Source organism: Grus americana, chromosome 4 (genome assembly GCF_028858705.1).
Source record: "Grus americana isolate bGruAme1 chromosome 4, bGruAme1.mat, whole genome shotgun sequence".
Lineage (NCBI taxonomy): Eukaryota > Metazoa > Chordata > Aves > Gruiformes > Gruidae > Grus > Grus americana.
Genome location: NC_072855.1, coordinates 81,069,064 through 81,084,672, shown reverse-complemented (window position 1 = coordinate 81,084,672; position 15,609 = coordinate 81,069,064). Strand labels below are relative to the sequence as shown.

The 15,609-nt window shown below is 42.3% G+C and overlaps 1 protein-coding gene across 4 annotated transcripts in view; it reads right to left on the bottom strand.

The window, feature by feature from the left end:
* Nucleotides 1–122: 122 nt before the first annotated feature.
* Nucleotides 123–15,609, bottom strand: part of MOB1B (MOB kinase activator 1B) — a 47,258-nt gene continuing 31,771 nt past the window's right edge. For all 4 annotated transcript variants that reach the window (XM_054823529.1, XM_054823530.1, XM_054823532.1 and 1 more), the window contains 4 exons: nt 14,808–14,901; nt 8,321–8,454; nt 5,780–5,943; nt 123–5,189 (listed from right to left, as the gene is read on the bottom strand). In XM_054823529.1, the coding sequence (XP_054679504.1) occupies nt 5,112–5,189; nt 5,780–5,943; nt 8,321–8,454; nt 14,808–14,901 (470 nt within the window). In that variant the 3' untranslated portion in view covers nt 123–5,111. The remainder of the gene's footprint in view (nt 5,190–5,779; nt 5,944–8,320; nt 8,455–14,807; nt 14,902–15,609) is intronic.

The following is a 15,609-nucleotide window of genomic DNA, read 5'->3' as shown; positions in this document are numbered from 1 at the left end:
AAGGCGACTACAACAATCTAGTTTGTATGTGTGATGTTCGTATGTGTACAATGTACGGGGGGGGAAATCTATCTACAAGTAGAAGATAATTTAGAAACAAGGTGAAGAAGGAAATAAGACAATCATGGTCAAACATAGCTATTTATTTTCTCTTATAAACAGCCTTCAGTTTCTTATTGAAAAAAACCTAGAATTTAAATATTTTGTCCCATCACATACAACAATCTGTATACATTATTTACAACTCTCAAATAAACACGTTGCAGATTTTTCAGACATTCAACTTGTTTTTTCTGTTTTTAATCAAAAGCTGTTTAGTTTATTAAAACTAAAATATCAATCAGTGACTACAAACTGAAGCGATATTGGCACAGTTAGCTTACAGTAAGGGTTCTCATCTTGCATTTTACATTTTACACTGCATTTTCTCCCATATATTTTAAGATTCTCAAGGAGGAGGAAAGGTTAGTGTTGCTTTCGTAATATCTTTTTTTACTTTTTTCATTCAGAAATGGTCTTTTACTGAAACCTCATTTCACTTTTATTGCGTTCTCCTCTCTCTTCCATTGCGCATCGAGGTATGTGCTTCTAGGTACTAAGCAACACAACCACAGCATACCCAAGTAGTAAAACAGCCATGAAAATAAGCGTTCCCTCCACGACACGTCTCTGAAAAATGTCAGAAATTGCAAACGTACAAAAATAATGAGTATAGTTTAGTGGCTATAAAAATTAATTTCCCCTAAAAATACAATACTCTATGAACAATTTAGAGAATTGGTTCTTCGAACAAAAGCGTACTCTGATATTTACCTAGACTGTAATCTTAACCTGGCAAGAGGAAATTCTAAGAAAAATGGGAAAATAAAAAGGTTTAACACTTATAATAACCAATGTTAGTCTCGCCTTACAAGAGAAGATATCCAGGAAAAGACGACAGGCATCCAGAAAACTGCTAGTGGTTTTAGTAGTGCAGTTTGAAAAAAAAAAAAAAAAAAAAACCAACCAAAAAACCCAACTCCTATCAGCAGCGAAGGAAACAAGATTCAGAGTAACGGGCAATCTTTTCGTGAAAGAAGAGCACGGAGTCTGTGTTCGCGCTGCAGCTTTTTAAATACTCCAACTGAAAGGGGGCAGGTTATATACAGTAATACAGCACTCTGGCAGGTAGGAAGTGGGGAGAGGGGCGCAAAAAAAAGAACAACTATCCAAAAAGGATGTGTTTATAGTGAAACTGGGTCTGGCGATCCAAGAGAAAGGGAGGGGGGGCGAGAAACAGAAAGGAATTATCTGAAAGGTAAGTAAAGTCCATAGCAGCAAATAGGTATCCTTACCTGTTAAGTGAGTGTCAGGGAGAGTGTTCAGTTCCCAAATACTGAGTAAGGACAGTGCTCCTCTATATTGTAAAGTAAAAGCGGAACTTCAAAGCTCTACATTGCATAGTAAGCAGTAAAAGAAACTTGATACTTGCAGGCGGGCCACCTGCTCCTTGAAACCTGTTTTCTCCATCTACCCTTCGGCTACCTGCGACAGCAGAATGTGGCGGGTTTATTTTCTATTTGCATGATTAACTTGTATCCCTGACTTCAATTTGAAAGGCTCGAAAAACTATTTTTGCGCACATCACGTATCCACGCCATCTAAACAGCGTCAACGTCGGCAACGATGCCAGAACTGTATGAACCTAGCAGGGTTTGCCCCATCCCATCTCGAGGTAGATGACCTCCTGAAGTTACCACCCAAATCACTGACACGGTTTAACACGCTGGGAGCTGAAAACCACCCCGAACCACGGAATTTTAGGACCCTGTTACACTGGCGGCCCAGCCTGCTTTAACCCCACCGGCACCTTCCGCTCCCGATGACAACAAAGCCGAAAGTTTTTGTCTCCAGGCGCTCGCGACACCTAACAGAGTCCTTTGGTAACGTGGGGTTTGTTCAGGGTTCGTTTCTCTGGGTTTTATTTGGGGGAAGAGGGGTGTCCTCCGCCTTGCCCCCAACAAATGCACTATTTTATCAACACATTCGCTCGATCCAGGTTCGGTTTGTACAACATGGCAACTTGTGTTTAGCATTCCAACCTGCCCTTACTTCAAGAGTGTAAACACACATCAACTTCTGGTCCCACATCTTTTGGAAGCAAAAAAACAATTAAAAGCTGCAAGTATAAACAGCATAGGGATACTAAATCCCAAACACCGCATACATAGCTTTAATATTGTTGTTTTCAAGTGCTGAATAATTAAACAATGTGTTCATACAGCTGTCAGGCAAATCATGATCTCCAAGCTTTTATTACATTCCTAGAAACTACTCTGTAAAAGTGTGTTCCACTGCCAGATACTAAGTACAAAAAATACACTATCCACATAAAAGTAGGGTTTTTATGTAATACATTCTAATTCTTATTGGCTGAACTGCAGCAGATGTCTCTGACTTTCTAGAATTGGCTATTTAAAAACAAAAATGTAACTGTGATAGCACGAGCTCTAGCACGGTTAAAAGGCTCCTCTCTGGTAAGTGAACGTGCACCCGCGGCCTCTTAGCAGCGCTGACTCAACTCAGCAAAGTTGGTTTTCATTAGAAAGTTTACAGGATTTTTAATATCAAACCGCATCTGCGGCGCTCTTCACGCCTCTGTAGCTGGAAATTTGCAGTCATTAGACTCTCGTCAGACAGAAGCACACATAAAAAGCTGTGTGTGTAAGATCACGTTCTTAAAATCAGCTTCCTGCATGACCGAATTCTGTTTAAAATAGTGCAGTTCAAATTTGGGAGCTAAGCTGCTTTTGCATAGTCAGGTGGACGCCGACCGCTCCCGTAACTCTGAAAAGACGACGGTCTTCTGCGTTACTCAGTCCTGAGCTATGAGAACCCCCCAACCCTGCACCAGAGGCTAGCATTGCACCCTACTGCTGAGGAAAACACAGCATAAAAGACCTTTCCTTTGACATCCACACATTAAGAAAACTTGGTAATTCTGCAGGACATTAAAAAAAAAAAAACAAAACATAAGGATAATTGAAAATATCACTTGTCCTTTGAGCAGATTCTAATGGGCAGTGACACTGATCTGCAAAGGAGCCCAACACATGCTACGTTTTCTAGGCAACGCTCCGTGTCTCCATTTCTAAATAAGCAGCAGTGAAGTAAGTACACAGTGCCAGTTTCTAGCTCAATACTAGGTTTTCTCAATTGTTCTCAAGACTTTTCGAGGTGGGGGAAAGACAGAAGAGGTAACAAAACATTCAATTGCTTCTCCAGGAAGCAGTTCAAGCAGACTAGGAAATTTAACTCCACTGAAGGTAACGTAGTTCTTAAACTATCCTTCAGATGCTTCCGACATACATCATTTTAACTCAGAAGTAGTCATTCTAGTCTCCCAAATGAGCGTAGGTTTATTACTGTGCTTAGACGTTTATTAGCTGGCCACACTAATAGCCACTTAGAAATTTTGCAGGCTGCTGCACAGTGTTTTCCCATTTACTCAGCATTTTCAGTCAAGCAAAGGCGCACAAAACGTAAGCTCGAGTTTTCTGTCGCATGCTAACCTTGGCTTCCCCTGTAAATTTGAGAGGTTCAAGAGCCAGACTAGCGTACAGCACTCAGTCAAGGTCTTCAGGTTATTCAGGTCTACAAATGGGGAGGGTTTGCGGCACGACAATCTAGCCGACCCCGGCAACGTTAACCACCTAGTGCACTGCATTTGGCAACCGGTGACATCGCGGGAGAGCACGCTGCAGAACCTAAAGAAGATCCATAAACAAACAAGAGAGCTAGTCATACGGGCTTCTGCAGGGGGAAACCTGACCAGTACAGCTGGAGCAGAAATTTCCACGTCATCGCATGCAGATCACCCCAGAGGTTAACATCTCGCAGGCGATTCTCTTTTCTGGTTTGAGAAAACACAAGGCTAGAGAGGCGTGGGGGAAGGCCACAGTTAGGTTAGGTTTTCTCAGAAACACACGATGGACCAAATTGCAAACCACTAAAACTTCATTGGTATGTTCCTATTACTTGTCCCAACTGCTCTAGTTCCTTGGAGATGGGCTGCATTTTGAAATGGGGGAGAACACCATCACGCTAACGTACATCCGAAGTGGTCCATGAAATTACATTCCCTCCAAGCTACGTTCCCTGCCACAGAAAACACTGGCCACCAGAGCTCCTCCACAGAGCCAGGCTTCTTATTCACAACTTACAAACATCAATTCGCTAGTTACTTTTCAAGCCAGGTTTTTCTTTGTCTTACCCCAGTGCTTTTTTTTTTTTTTAATATTGACTACTTTCCCTAACTGTATTCGTGCAAACGAACCATTCATTTGGCAAATGCTAGGAAATTTCACAAAAGTGACCGACCCAAGTTGTTGCTTCCCTGTTAAAAAAATAAAAGCAGCTACGAAAAGCCAAACCCAATGGCAACAGACATATAGCTACTTGCTAAGCACAGGTTGTCATTTTGACAGCACCTTCATCGTTTCGCTTGAGCGACTAGAACTTCGCCATTACTTTTCTTTGTAAGAAATTATCTAGTTTTGAAAAATCCTATATTAATCTCTAAAAAAATAAGACAAGTATTTGTATTAAAAGCTGGAGATCATAGATTTCAGTAAGTTATGGCTTTTTTTAGTGTAAGCATATATATATTTTTCTAAAACAAGTATCAGTAAGTGTCCTGGGTGTTAGTTCATAGTTCCTGTTTCCAGCAATGTTCAGTATTGTATGTGCTTTGCACCTCAGAAGCGAGTCTGCCAAGGCACTTAGAGAACGTAAGCAAGTCTTCTAGGGACTTCATGAGAATGGGCAACCACTGACACAATACAAGAACCCATCCACCAGCAGAGTCAATCCCCCAACCAAGCACATTTCATTTATAAATGCTCAGCATCTGCTAAAATTCCACAATGAGTAACAACAATCAAAAAAAAAAAAAACCTATTTGCCGCGTGTCACTAACAGATAAGATTTCCCCTAATAAAAGCACAGAAAGTAGATCTTGGCTGTCATTAGTAACAGCACAGGTTTTTGTTTTTTAAAAAAACAAACGAACAAAAAACAAATACCACACGCTTGCTTAAAGAAACAAGTGACTTCAAGAAATCCTCTTCCTTTTATCTGTCCTTAGAGGTGAGTTTTTCAATCAGTTCTTGAAGTGGTGCAAGTTCTCTTCTATCAATAAGGTTGAATTCCTGTAAAAGGGGTAAGACGACACACATACATACAGAGGTTTCTAAGTGCGGCTCAGGTGAGAAGTCTTATTCAGACAGAATTTCTTCAGTAGCAGGCTCTCTGAGTCCAGGCTTAGCCACTACAGCATTTTTTGCCTGTCTGCCCTTAGCTGAATAGCAGCGTTCAACCGCCTGAAGCTTGTACCCCGATTTAAAGGAAGGAAGTGTACAAAGATGCTTTTTTTTTTTTTTTTTTTTTTAAGGGAGGGGGTAAAGCATCTCTGAAGCAAGCACACTCTTATCAATCTAGCTTCAGATACCGTCCTCTCTCTTTCATTAGAAATTACTGTTCTACTGAATTATTTGGTAGGGAACACTTTTCAGTATTCAATTTTGAAGCCAACGACTACTTTGTTGAAATGTCTTCCATTCCCTGAATGCTTCTAGCAGTAAATACACACAAAAATCGAGCATGACAAAGACACTACCTTAGGGTCCTGGAGATGTTGACTCTCCTACAAACACACCAGGTGTTAAGAAACTGAAGGGGCAGTACTTGGATACGTTTTTCTAGAATATAATTGTAACCATAATGCTCCCGCCGCACTTACCTGAACAAAAAATATAAAGTGCTTGAAAGAAGTGTTAAGGTGTGCCTCTTCCTGTAGCTGGATCACTGGATCAAAGTGCTGGTGATAAATGTGAGCATAAACTCTGAAGAGACGCTTTAAAATTGTCTTTGCCACTGACATGAAATTCTTTGGGAACGGTACACCTAGAAATAAGACAACAGACGGCTTATTTTTAAACGCCCATGCCACGTTTGCGTATTTTGAAAGCCATTACAACCCAACCCTATCTCTTGCAAAAGAAGGGCTGTTCCGTTTCGCTCAGCAATTCCATCTGTAAATCGCAGAACATACTTAGGCTGAAGCATGACAACAAGCTCATCGAAAGGCCGGAGAGGAGGCTTCCCTCCCCTCAGAAGACCAGTGGCTCGTGAACTTTTTGCAAGACAAATCTGACTGCCTTCCTATGCTGAACCCTCCTAGCTTCAGCTTCCAGCTACTACATCTTGTTATGCCTCGGTCGAGTTCCCTGAAGAGCCTTCTCTGACCGAGAAGCTTCCTGCCTTCCAGTGGGATTCTGATACCCAAATACAGGTGCCCTAATGCCCTTGTAGATGCCCACTCGGTACCTGCCTGGCCTCTGACCGCCAACACAGAAGAGGGGAAGTCTCCTGCAGGCTCCCAGCCTCACCAATGGCTCTGTGCACGTGCCCGAGATACCACGGGGTGCTCCAAGGGACAGTAGATACCTCTGTGGAGGTAACTGCAACCACCCTTGGCATCAGCCATCGAGTTGTACACTTCTCTTGACTAAGGTGAAGCCAGAAATAGGCTCTCTTCCACCTGCCTCGCGCCCAGCAAAAAGACTCCTGTTTCTGTCCTGCTCATCACCATCCCTTAGCCAGAGGCTACTGCTTTCTTAATTGCCTGCTCAAGTACCGCGAAACATGCTCCTTTCAGTCATTTTGGTGACAATGACCCAGGACAGGTAACATCAGTTTCAACGGCAGAGCTTTGTCAGTGACCACGTTTGATTAATTGGTTAGGAAAGAGCAACCGGCTACTGGGAGCAATAATCTCTTTAGTTGACACATCCGGAGGCTAAAAAAAGATATGTATCAACCATCTAAAAATATTTAAACCTGTCTAGCTTCTCATCACGTAGCACTTTTCCCAGTCAGCTTAGTTCTTTTGCAGGCCTTCCAACGGCTGAAGCCCTGTCTGAAGGCCAGAGGCCCAAGCCGGATGCTGTAGGCCAATCATGATCTCACCAATGCTTTAAAACCCTAACAATATAATTTTCATACTCCTACTTAAGCTTGCCCTGCTTACATGTACATCACATTTCCTTCACCGGCTGCTGCATCGCATGGGAAGTTTCTGTTTAGTTGGTTATCCATTGTGGCCTTTAAGTCTCTTGCTGAATCGCTACCTTTCAAAAATACATCCTATTAAAAGGAAAAAAAGTCTTCAGCAAAGTATATGCTGCAGTTAAAGAAAGATCAAGTCCTCACGTCGTCTTTTGAACACCAACTTTAATATTAACTGTAACTATTTAATATCATTCTTATTAGTAGCGGACTTCCACCCCAGCTCTGAACTCTGCCCAGAAACACTGAAACGAACGCCACAGCACATGAAGAAACCACGCTCGCATCTACTGAGCGGGGAAGATTTCGCTTTTTGTCACTTTCTCCCAAACTAACCAGCCTTCTCTGCCCGTCTGCTTAACTGCATGTAAAAACAAACGCCACTGGATTCTGACAGGTGGCCCTGGTTCTCTGAAGAGGAGGCCTACTGAAAAGGTGTCAAAGGCTTCAGAAACTATTCACAAAATAAAAGCAATTAAGAGATCTCCCTTCCTTTCTCCACAATGGATCATAAGCCTACGAGTAGTGGTGTACTGGAAAACTGCCAGTTAGGAGGTTGAGAACAAATAGTCCTTCGTGCCCCCAGAAGCAGGGTTTTCTTCTTGTTAGCATTTCCGAACTGGTGGTTGTTCGTTATTTTCCTCCTGCTTTTCGGAAAGAAACATCTTAAAAACATACATCTTTCATCTTCACTTGGGGAAAAAAAAAAAACCACCACCAAAAAAACCCCAAACACAAAACCATTAACTTAAGATCAAAGATGCAGTACAGCTTCTTTGGAGGCGAGGCCTAGAAGTTGTTCCTTACGAGGACCAGGCATCTTGCCTGCATCAAGAAGCTGCCAGTTTATACCAATTAATGGTTATAAGGTTTTGAGAGCCTCTGCCCTATTTCTAAATTCAAAGTTCAAAATTAAAAAGACATCAGATGTGATCAGCACGGTCAGTTATTAATGAGAAACATTACCTCCTTCATTCAAAATTGTGACAGATGTTCATTAGCATTAACAACATATAGATCAGAGTTCATGTTCTACCACATAAATTTTATCTTAAGAGATAAAAGTGCTTTTATATATATATAATGTAACCTTTTAAAGTTGCTCTACTCCAGTCAGTCATTTAGGAGACCTTTTAATGTTCTATGACTTGAATGAATATTCCTGTACAACTGTAATCCAAATACATCGATGAATTTTACTTATTTACTTTACCTATTTTAGAAGGAAATAGCGTTTCATCATCCAGCTGATCCTGGACCCAAGTCATCAGGTAATCAATGTACTTTGGTGCAGAGCACTTAATTGGTTTCTTTATGTTTGTCCCATCTGCCCAGTGGTACTCATATCTGGGTTGGGACGACAACAACAAGACATTTCTTAACACAAATGAATCATTCATATCAAGGCCTGGAAGGCTGCTCTTCCTGCTCCGCTCCCCGCACTCCCACACCCTCCCACCGCCCTTCCTTGAAACTAAAGGTCCTAATGCTCCCGAGTCGTCTGCAGCTGCTTTGTTCCCCATCTTCCCACGGCAATCCTGCTTTAGCTGGACTCTCTTCTGCAGTCTGGGAAGGCCTTCCAAAACTTCATCCTTTATAGCCTAACTCATTCATCCCTGGGTGAAACACTCCTCCCAAAATGCACGTGGCGGCCTGGGATCAAACCTGCATCCCTGTACATCCAAAAGATGCTGTACGAGTAGGTTTCCAAACCCTGAAAGGCCAACAGCTACCTATTCTTTTTAAAAACTTTATTTCCACCTCCCCTCCTACAGAAAAACATTACAGCCTGGTGAAGTCAAACATCGAAAAGTTACATGAGATTCTCACACAAAAGCAAAGCTCCGGGGCTCAATTCGGTGAAGGTACTTGGCTGATTTCTAATACGAAGTTTCACCCCGTCAGCCCTAGCAACGGGCTCCTCTTCACCTCGGCTGGCAGAGAACAACTGCAAAGCGAGTGGCTATGCTCAACGTCTGCTGCAGCATTAGACCCCTAACATTTATGGAATTGCTTACCATTTCAAAGTATTCTTACAGATTTTGCATAACTGAAGACCATGCTACGCTGGCTCTTGCCAGAGACCCCAAATTATGATTGCACGAGAGACACGGAATAGATTCAGAGGTAGGTTAATGCCAAGGAATACTCTTAGAAAACTGGAAGCTGGTATAAAGTGCCTGTCAGCTAACGGTTCGAAAAAAGCTTATCGACTAAGTAGTCCTCCTTAAAAAAGGTTCATATCTGAAGGTCTAGTGCTACCATGCAGGGCACCAAGATGCAGAAAAATCTCCGTTTCCAGTTACACCGCTGACCCACTTCATAGTTGCAGGCCAGTATCTGTCTTTTAGCTTAGTTTTTCCATCTGTAGAACAGGTGATATGGCACCTTTACGAGCCACTGACGTGACTATGGAACAGTAACGCGTGTGCTCTTTTTATCCTCTTCCATTCACAGAGCTAGTAACGTTGACATCTTTGATGTAGCACACCGAATGAGTAGATTCCAACATCATTCATTATACAGTTATCATTTCAACTTCAGGAACTTAAAAGGCCACGGGAAAAGGCATTAAACAGCGCTCATTTAAATGCACAACCAGACAGAAACAAGTCCTCATCAAATTAGAATGGAACACCTATTTTAACTGACTTGGGAAGTGCAATGACCCAAGCCCAGACACAGGAGAAGACGGGCAATCTCGGGAACATATAGCTTAAAAACCCAAACACGTTTAACACTGGGAGTCTGACAATGCCAGCTCACGACTGAACCACAGTGTTTCTCTCTATGTCTTGCTGAGTGCAAATACACCTATCTTAATATTCCTTGCCAATCCGTAACATCTCAGCAGTTTCCTCTCATCGGCACGGAGCCGTGCATAGCCCTGTCTTTTACATCCGCACATGGCGTTATCTCCCACGTCGGTTTTAAATCAGCCAGCTGCAGAACGGCTGTCCGTGGGGCGAGCCTGCTGCCAGGCCAGCAGCCAAACGGACTGCTGAGCTCTGCAGCTCTGAAATCCTCTCAGAGGAACAAATGAACAACCATTTGACTAGCTGCAACACTCCTCTTTTAAAAATATCTAATTTAACAAGCAAATCAAACATACAAGGATAGCCATGTCAGTTCAGTCATGCTTTCACAGGAAACATAAAACTTGTAGGTAAAGTGCGTATCAGTTCTTTTTTTGAAAGAATTAGAAGAGACCTTATTAATGGTTAATATTTCTTCTTTTCATGGAGGATTGCGTGCTCAATTTAATTATTATTCCTTAGTACTGTAGCAGCATACCACAATGTTTGGGCTGCAACCACCACCTTGCTACCTCCAATTAGAAGACCTTGTCTAGTGGCTGAACAATGCTATTTTCAAGATCATACACATCATTTTATGCAAAGCTTAACTGTATCTGATAAATCTGGCTTCTCATTTTGTTTAACAAATTCAGTTTTGTCAGAACAGTAACTGGAAGAACGTTTTCACCATAAACAAATCTTAGGAGTGATAACAAGCATGCTGCTCACAATGGTATAAAAAGACCCCATTTTTAGAACGGCAATAAATCAGAGGGTTTGAAAGCATTTTAACATTGTATCTCAAAACACATGCAAAAATTCCATACATGCCGAATGGACCAAAGTGCGTCTGGATTTCTGACGAATCAGTATTCCTCACCACCCAGTATTGCCCTGATACTGAGATTTAAGTGGTATTTACATAGGACAAATACCAACACTTAGCTGAGGTGCAAGGTTCACTCTGGAGACAGAGTAAGACAACAAACTAAATTACATGCTAAAAATCTCATCCAAGTAATCTTATCCCTGAGAAGTTAATTCTGCAGTTTTTAGAGGATGGAATGCCATAGAATGACCCTGTAAGTAACACAGCTCTTAGAAACAGCGGATATAGCCTGACAAAAATAAAGTCGTATAAAGAATCTCAAAGTATTCCAGCAAACGCCCCATGCTCCACGCAGCAGGCATCATGTTCACGGTAGTTCCGTGACTTGGGGTTCGCAAGGGCATAGAAAACGAACTCTTCCTACAAGATTAAATACATCACTGAAAACAAATCAAGAATCCTAGCCCAGTTTCTCAAACAAAAAAAGAAAACCAAAACACACACAAATAATTTCCACATCTTAGATTTGAACAGCTATGGGAAACAAAGGGTAAAATCACATTTCTAGCTCAAGCTTGTGAGCAAACACCTACAGCTCTGGTGATAGAAACAAATTAACCTTATCCTAACGACTTTGGTAGAATTCTCTCACACTAATAAACACAAGTTATTTGCCATCTATAAACAGAAAACCCAACTATGCTTCTCACACTAGAAAATATCCCTAAGTATAAACAATTGTAGGACCAGCTCCTCTACTGTGCCATTACACGTACATGGCCAAAAAAAAAAAAGGGCAAAAAACCCCAACAAAACAAAAACCAGCTTCAGTAAAATTAAAGCTGTTACCTTGTCCCACAGCAATAAACCACAGTGGCTCAGTAATGCCTGTTAAAAGATTCTCAGACGTTTATCATCTCTAAATCTCAGCACAACTGTATTACATCAAGACTGCTGGAAAACACTTACTCTATTTTGTCCTGCAGTCATCAAGTGACACAGGCACAGAGTGGAGTGTCACAAAAAGCCAAAGGATTGATATTGCTAAGAGACACAGGGTATTTCAAGGACCTAATTACATGATCTATTTGGTTTTTCGCTGCAGAAGGCAGCACGTGAACATTTAATTACAGCATATTAGGCCCACGTAGAACTTATGGGAGCTGTTCGCTTTGGAGCGCGCAGCTATTCCAATTTGAACATCTGAAGAAAGACAGAAGTGCTGTGGACCAACGAACCTCAAGAAAATCAGAGGCATCTCACCTCCATTAAGAGTGAGCTTAGTGTACCCTCACAAACACCTGAAGATGGACTTTAGAGCCTCAGTTCAGAGACCCAGCTTTGAAAAACGCAGCAGCCACGTCCCTCCTTTGTGCTTTTATTGAAGACGTACAAACAGGGAGGAAAATAAAGATTGCCCTCACGCAATGCTGGTTAACAAACATATTACTTCTATGCAAGTTCTTAGCTTGTTATCATGCCTGCTGCACTGATGGTGATACTGCTACTGATGTAAGAATAGCAAGCGATAACCAGCTACAATTTGTTTGGGTAAGAAATGGTCCATCTTCGCTGAAGTGACAAGAATGGAACATTACCAGGAGTAATCAGATGGTTTGGAACAAATGAAACCGATACTTTTCTCAAACTGTTAGACAGCGAGCTGTGAGGCAGGAGAGGAAGATCTATTCTTGATCTTTACATCAATCCTTAACTAACTCGAAGTCCTAACACCGTGATACAAGCTAAGTCAGCAATCTTTCCAACAAAGGCAAGTCCAAAACAAATGAAAATGATCCTGCAGCACACAAAAATTTACCTGCCTCAGCTAAGCCCTTCTGTTTAAGACTGCTACAAAGAACCACCAGCGGGCCGGAGAAGTAGCCATACAACCCCAAGCATTTGCTTGAAGGTAGCCCTCTGGAGAAGGTAACCCTCCCTATATCAGAAAGAAAACACAAAAACCCCAGACAGGAACCTGGTTGTTGCCAGGTCCATTTTTGCCTTTTAAAGAGGTTTTAAACACCAGTACCAGGCAGGGGATACAGGAAACATCACACTTCTGCTCTAGCTCCCCTCTCACCTCAGCCGTCTGGTTTTATTCTTCCATACACCGCTACAAGTTTGTCAGTCGTGTTATGAAAATTGGGACGGAGCCACGACGAGTTCTAAACAGTTACCTTCCTATGTTCCAGCACCATACGACCCTTTTTTAATATACGGATCGTAAGCACTTTTCCAGTGGGAAGGCAAAAATTTGACTTTAGAGCCATAGAGTGCCTGCTGCTTTTGGTTCTCTCCAGCTACTCACGCTACGGCTGCCTAACCTGTTTCAAATGACCTTACCTGAGTTCTTTCAGCTAACTTGTACTCTTTTGTCTGAAAGAGATCCGAACGCAATGCTGGTGGGCAGCTCAGCCATGGATGCGAGCAGCAATCTACAGCCTAGAAGCGCTAACGAGCACCTAAAACTCACTGCCTCTCCTGCCAGGAGAGAAGAGCAAACAGATAAAAAACAGGAAAAAAAACCTGTAAATATCAGTGCTTTCATGCTGACACATTTTCCAGCAGTACTTCCCTGAAAAAAAAAAAAAAATTGTGCAGGCCACCTTTTAAGCGAGAGCAAGCCACGCTGACTCAAACTAAACCCACTGTATACGCTCCACTGCCAGGCAGGGCCATCACCCGTTCCTGCGCCTGCCTGGCCTTGGCCCCTCGCACGCACACACGCAAAATCTGATCCCTTCACAAAACCCATCTCTGAGCACAGGCGGGGTCTGCGGAGCTTGGGGAACACCCTCCAAATCTGTGGGATAAGATTACCTGATTAAAACCTTGGCGGAATGCATGTTCTACCCTCTTAGATCTCTTGTCTATCCCACCTCGTAACTATTTGAGTATGACATATATTTCTGTCAATGGTTATTGGTCTCTTTGCAGAGAAATAAATTGTTTAGTCTGGCAACCAGACAACTAAGCCTTTAATAATTAACCTCCACGCACAACTAACTGCTTCTCAGCAGACAAACAATGAAGCAAAAAAAAAATATTTTCATGCTCTTATTTAATAACTGAGAGTCTGTTCTGCATGCCAAAGCACAGAGCAGACAATGGGCTATGTTATTGCACAAACTTAGCCCAAAGTTCTTCTGCATAATGGTAAACTTCTACTCCTTTTGTATTTTCACCCCTCCCTGCTTCGCAGCGGCAGGTCTGCCTGCCCGCACTGGTTTTGGCATTCAGCAGCGTCCATTTTCAGTTTAAGAACGTAGCGCCCGAGCTTTTCTTGGTCCGTCTGGCTGCTTTTACCTTGCGGGACTCCTGCCCTCCCCGCAGCACCCTTTTGCATATCCTCAGCTCTCCACCGCGCCTGCTGGCAATTACTGGCTTCAGACAGTAACAACAAATGTCATTGTAGAAGAGGAGGAAGTGGAGGAGAGGATTATTTTTCTTTATTGTTTATTTAAAAGGAAGCAGTGCACTCCCTTGCCACTGGCTTACAAATGCAGGCATTTTCCTCTATAGAACACACTAATCAGCTGGAGAGCAAGCAAAAACACAAAGGTGGGATGTCTGTACAAAAGCATCAGCAAAAATCAAAGAAGTGAAACTTAACTGAGGGACAGGGTAGGGGATTCTTATCCAGACTACTCAAAACTGTAGCCAAGTTTATTTCTACAAAACCTCCTCAAATGCCTAAAGGAAAGCTAAGTCCTACCTGAATGCTTGCATATAAAAATGCTAAGTCTTAATTTAAGAAGCCCTCATTAACATTTCGGGGGGGGAGGGAGGAAGAAAAATAGTTGTGATAGTCAGGTTACTTCCCAGGCTAAAGAAGCAAAACCAAAAAAACCCCAAACAAACAGAACCCTCAAAACACACCTTTCTGTTCCCCACTCCCTTAACTAAGGTTCAATTTTTTTTTTCCCCTTCAAAGGTAACGAGAGAAGACATCCTATCCAGTCACACAAGTTACCTTATCTTGACAGTCAACTGAGCTAGTCTCAAGTTTTCAAATGCAAAATCGTCTCAAAAACTGCACACTCTCACCAACGTGTAAAAAACAATCTTACTTTGGGCCAGCAGACATCACAGGGCAGCTCTCCTCTGTGCAGAAGTCCGTAATGGTTCCATAAAGCATATTGATCTGGTTGAAGAAGTCGACAGCTGTAAAGCATTTAAACCATCAATTAACACTCTGCAGCTTAACGGCAACACAAGCTTCCTACAGCCCAAACTGTAAAGCGCACACTACTGAAGAGGGTCCTGGAATATTTTTTGTGAAAAAACATCACTGTTATTGCTTTCTAAGAGGTATTATAAAAGACCACCAACTTTCTAGAAGAGCCTCTGGCGAGACCTATTTAATTGTTCGCTGCAGTGAAATCTTAATTTGAAAGAAGAAAAGGGAAAGAGAAAGCCGAGTTATTTCCTTTTCTGAAAGTTTGGTGCATTTTTATTAGAATCCCAAATTCTACCAGCAAGTCTGGAATAAAACAAACATTTTCAGTGTAAACTTTCCAACTAGAGGAATGTTGCTCTGGTTAACTCTAATGTTACTCATTAGGTGACACTGATTTCCCTTGGGCTTTGTATTCCAAAAGACTATCTTTTCAAAGAACATTTTATAGAATCACAGACTGGTTTGGGTTGGAAGGGACCTCAAAGCCCATCCAGTTCCAAACCCCTGCCATGGGCAGGGACACCCTCCACTAGCCCAGGTTGCCCAAAGCCCCATCCAACCTGGCCTTGAACACTGCCAGGGAGCCAGGGGCAGCCACAGCTTCTCTGGGCACCCTGTGCCAGGGCCTCAGCACCCTCACAGGGAAGAATTTCTGCCTCAGATCCAATCTAAGTCTACCCTTTTTTAGTTAT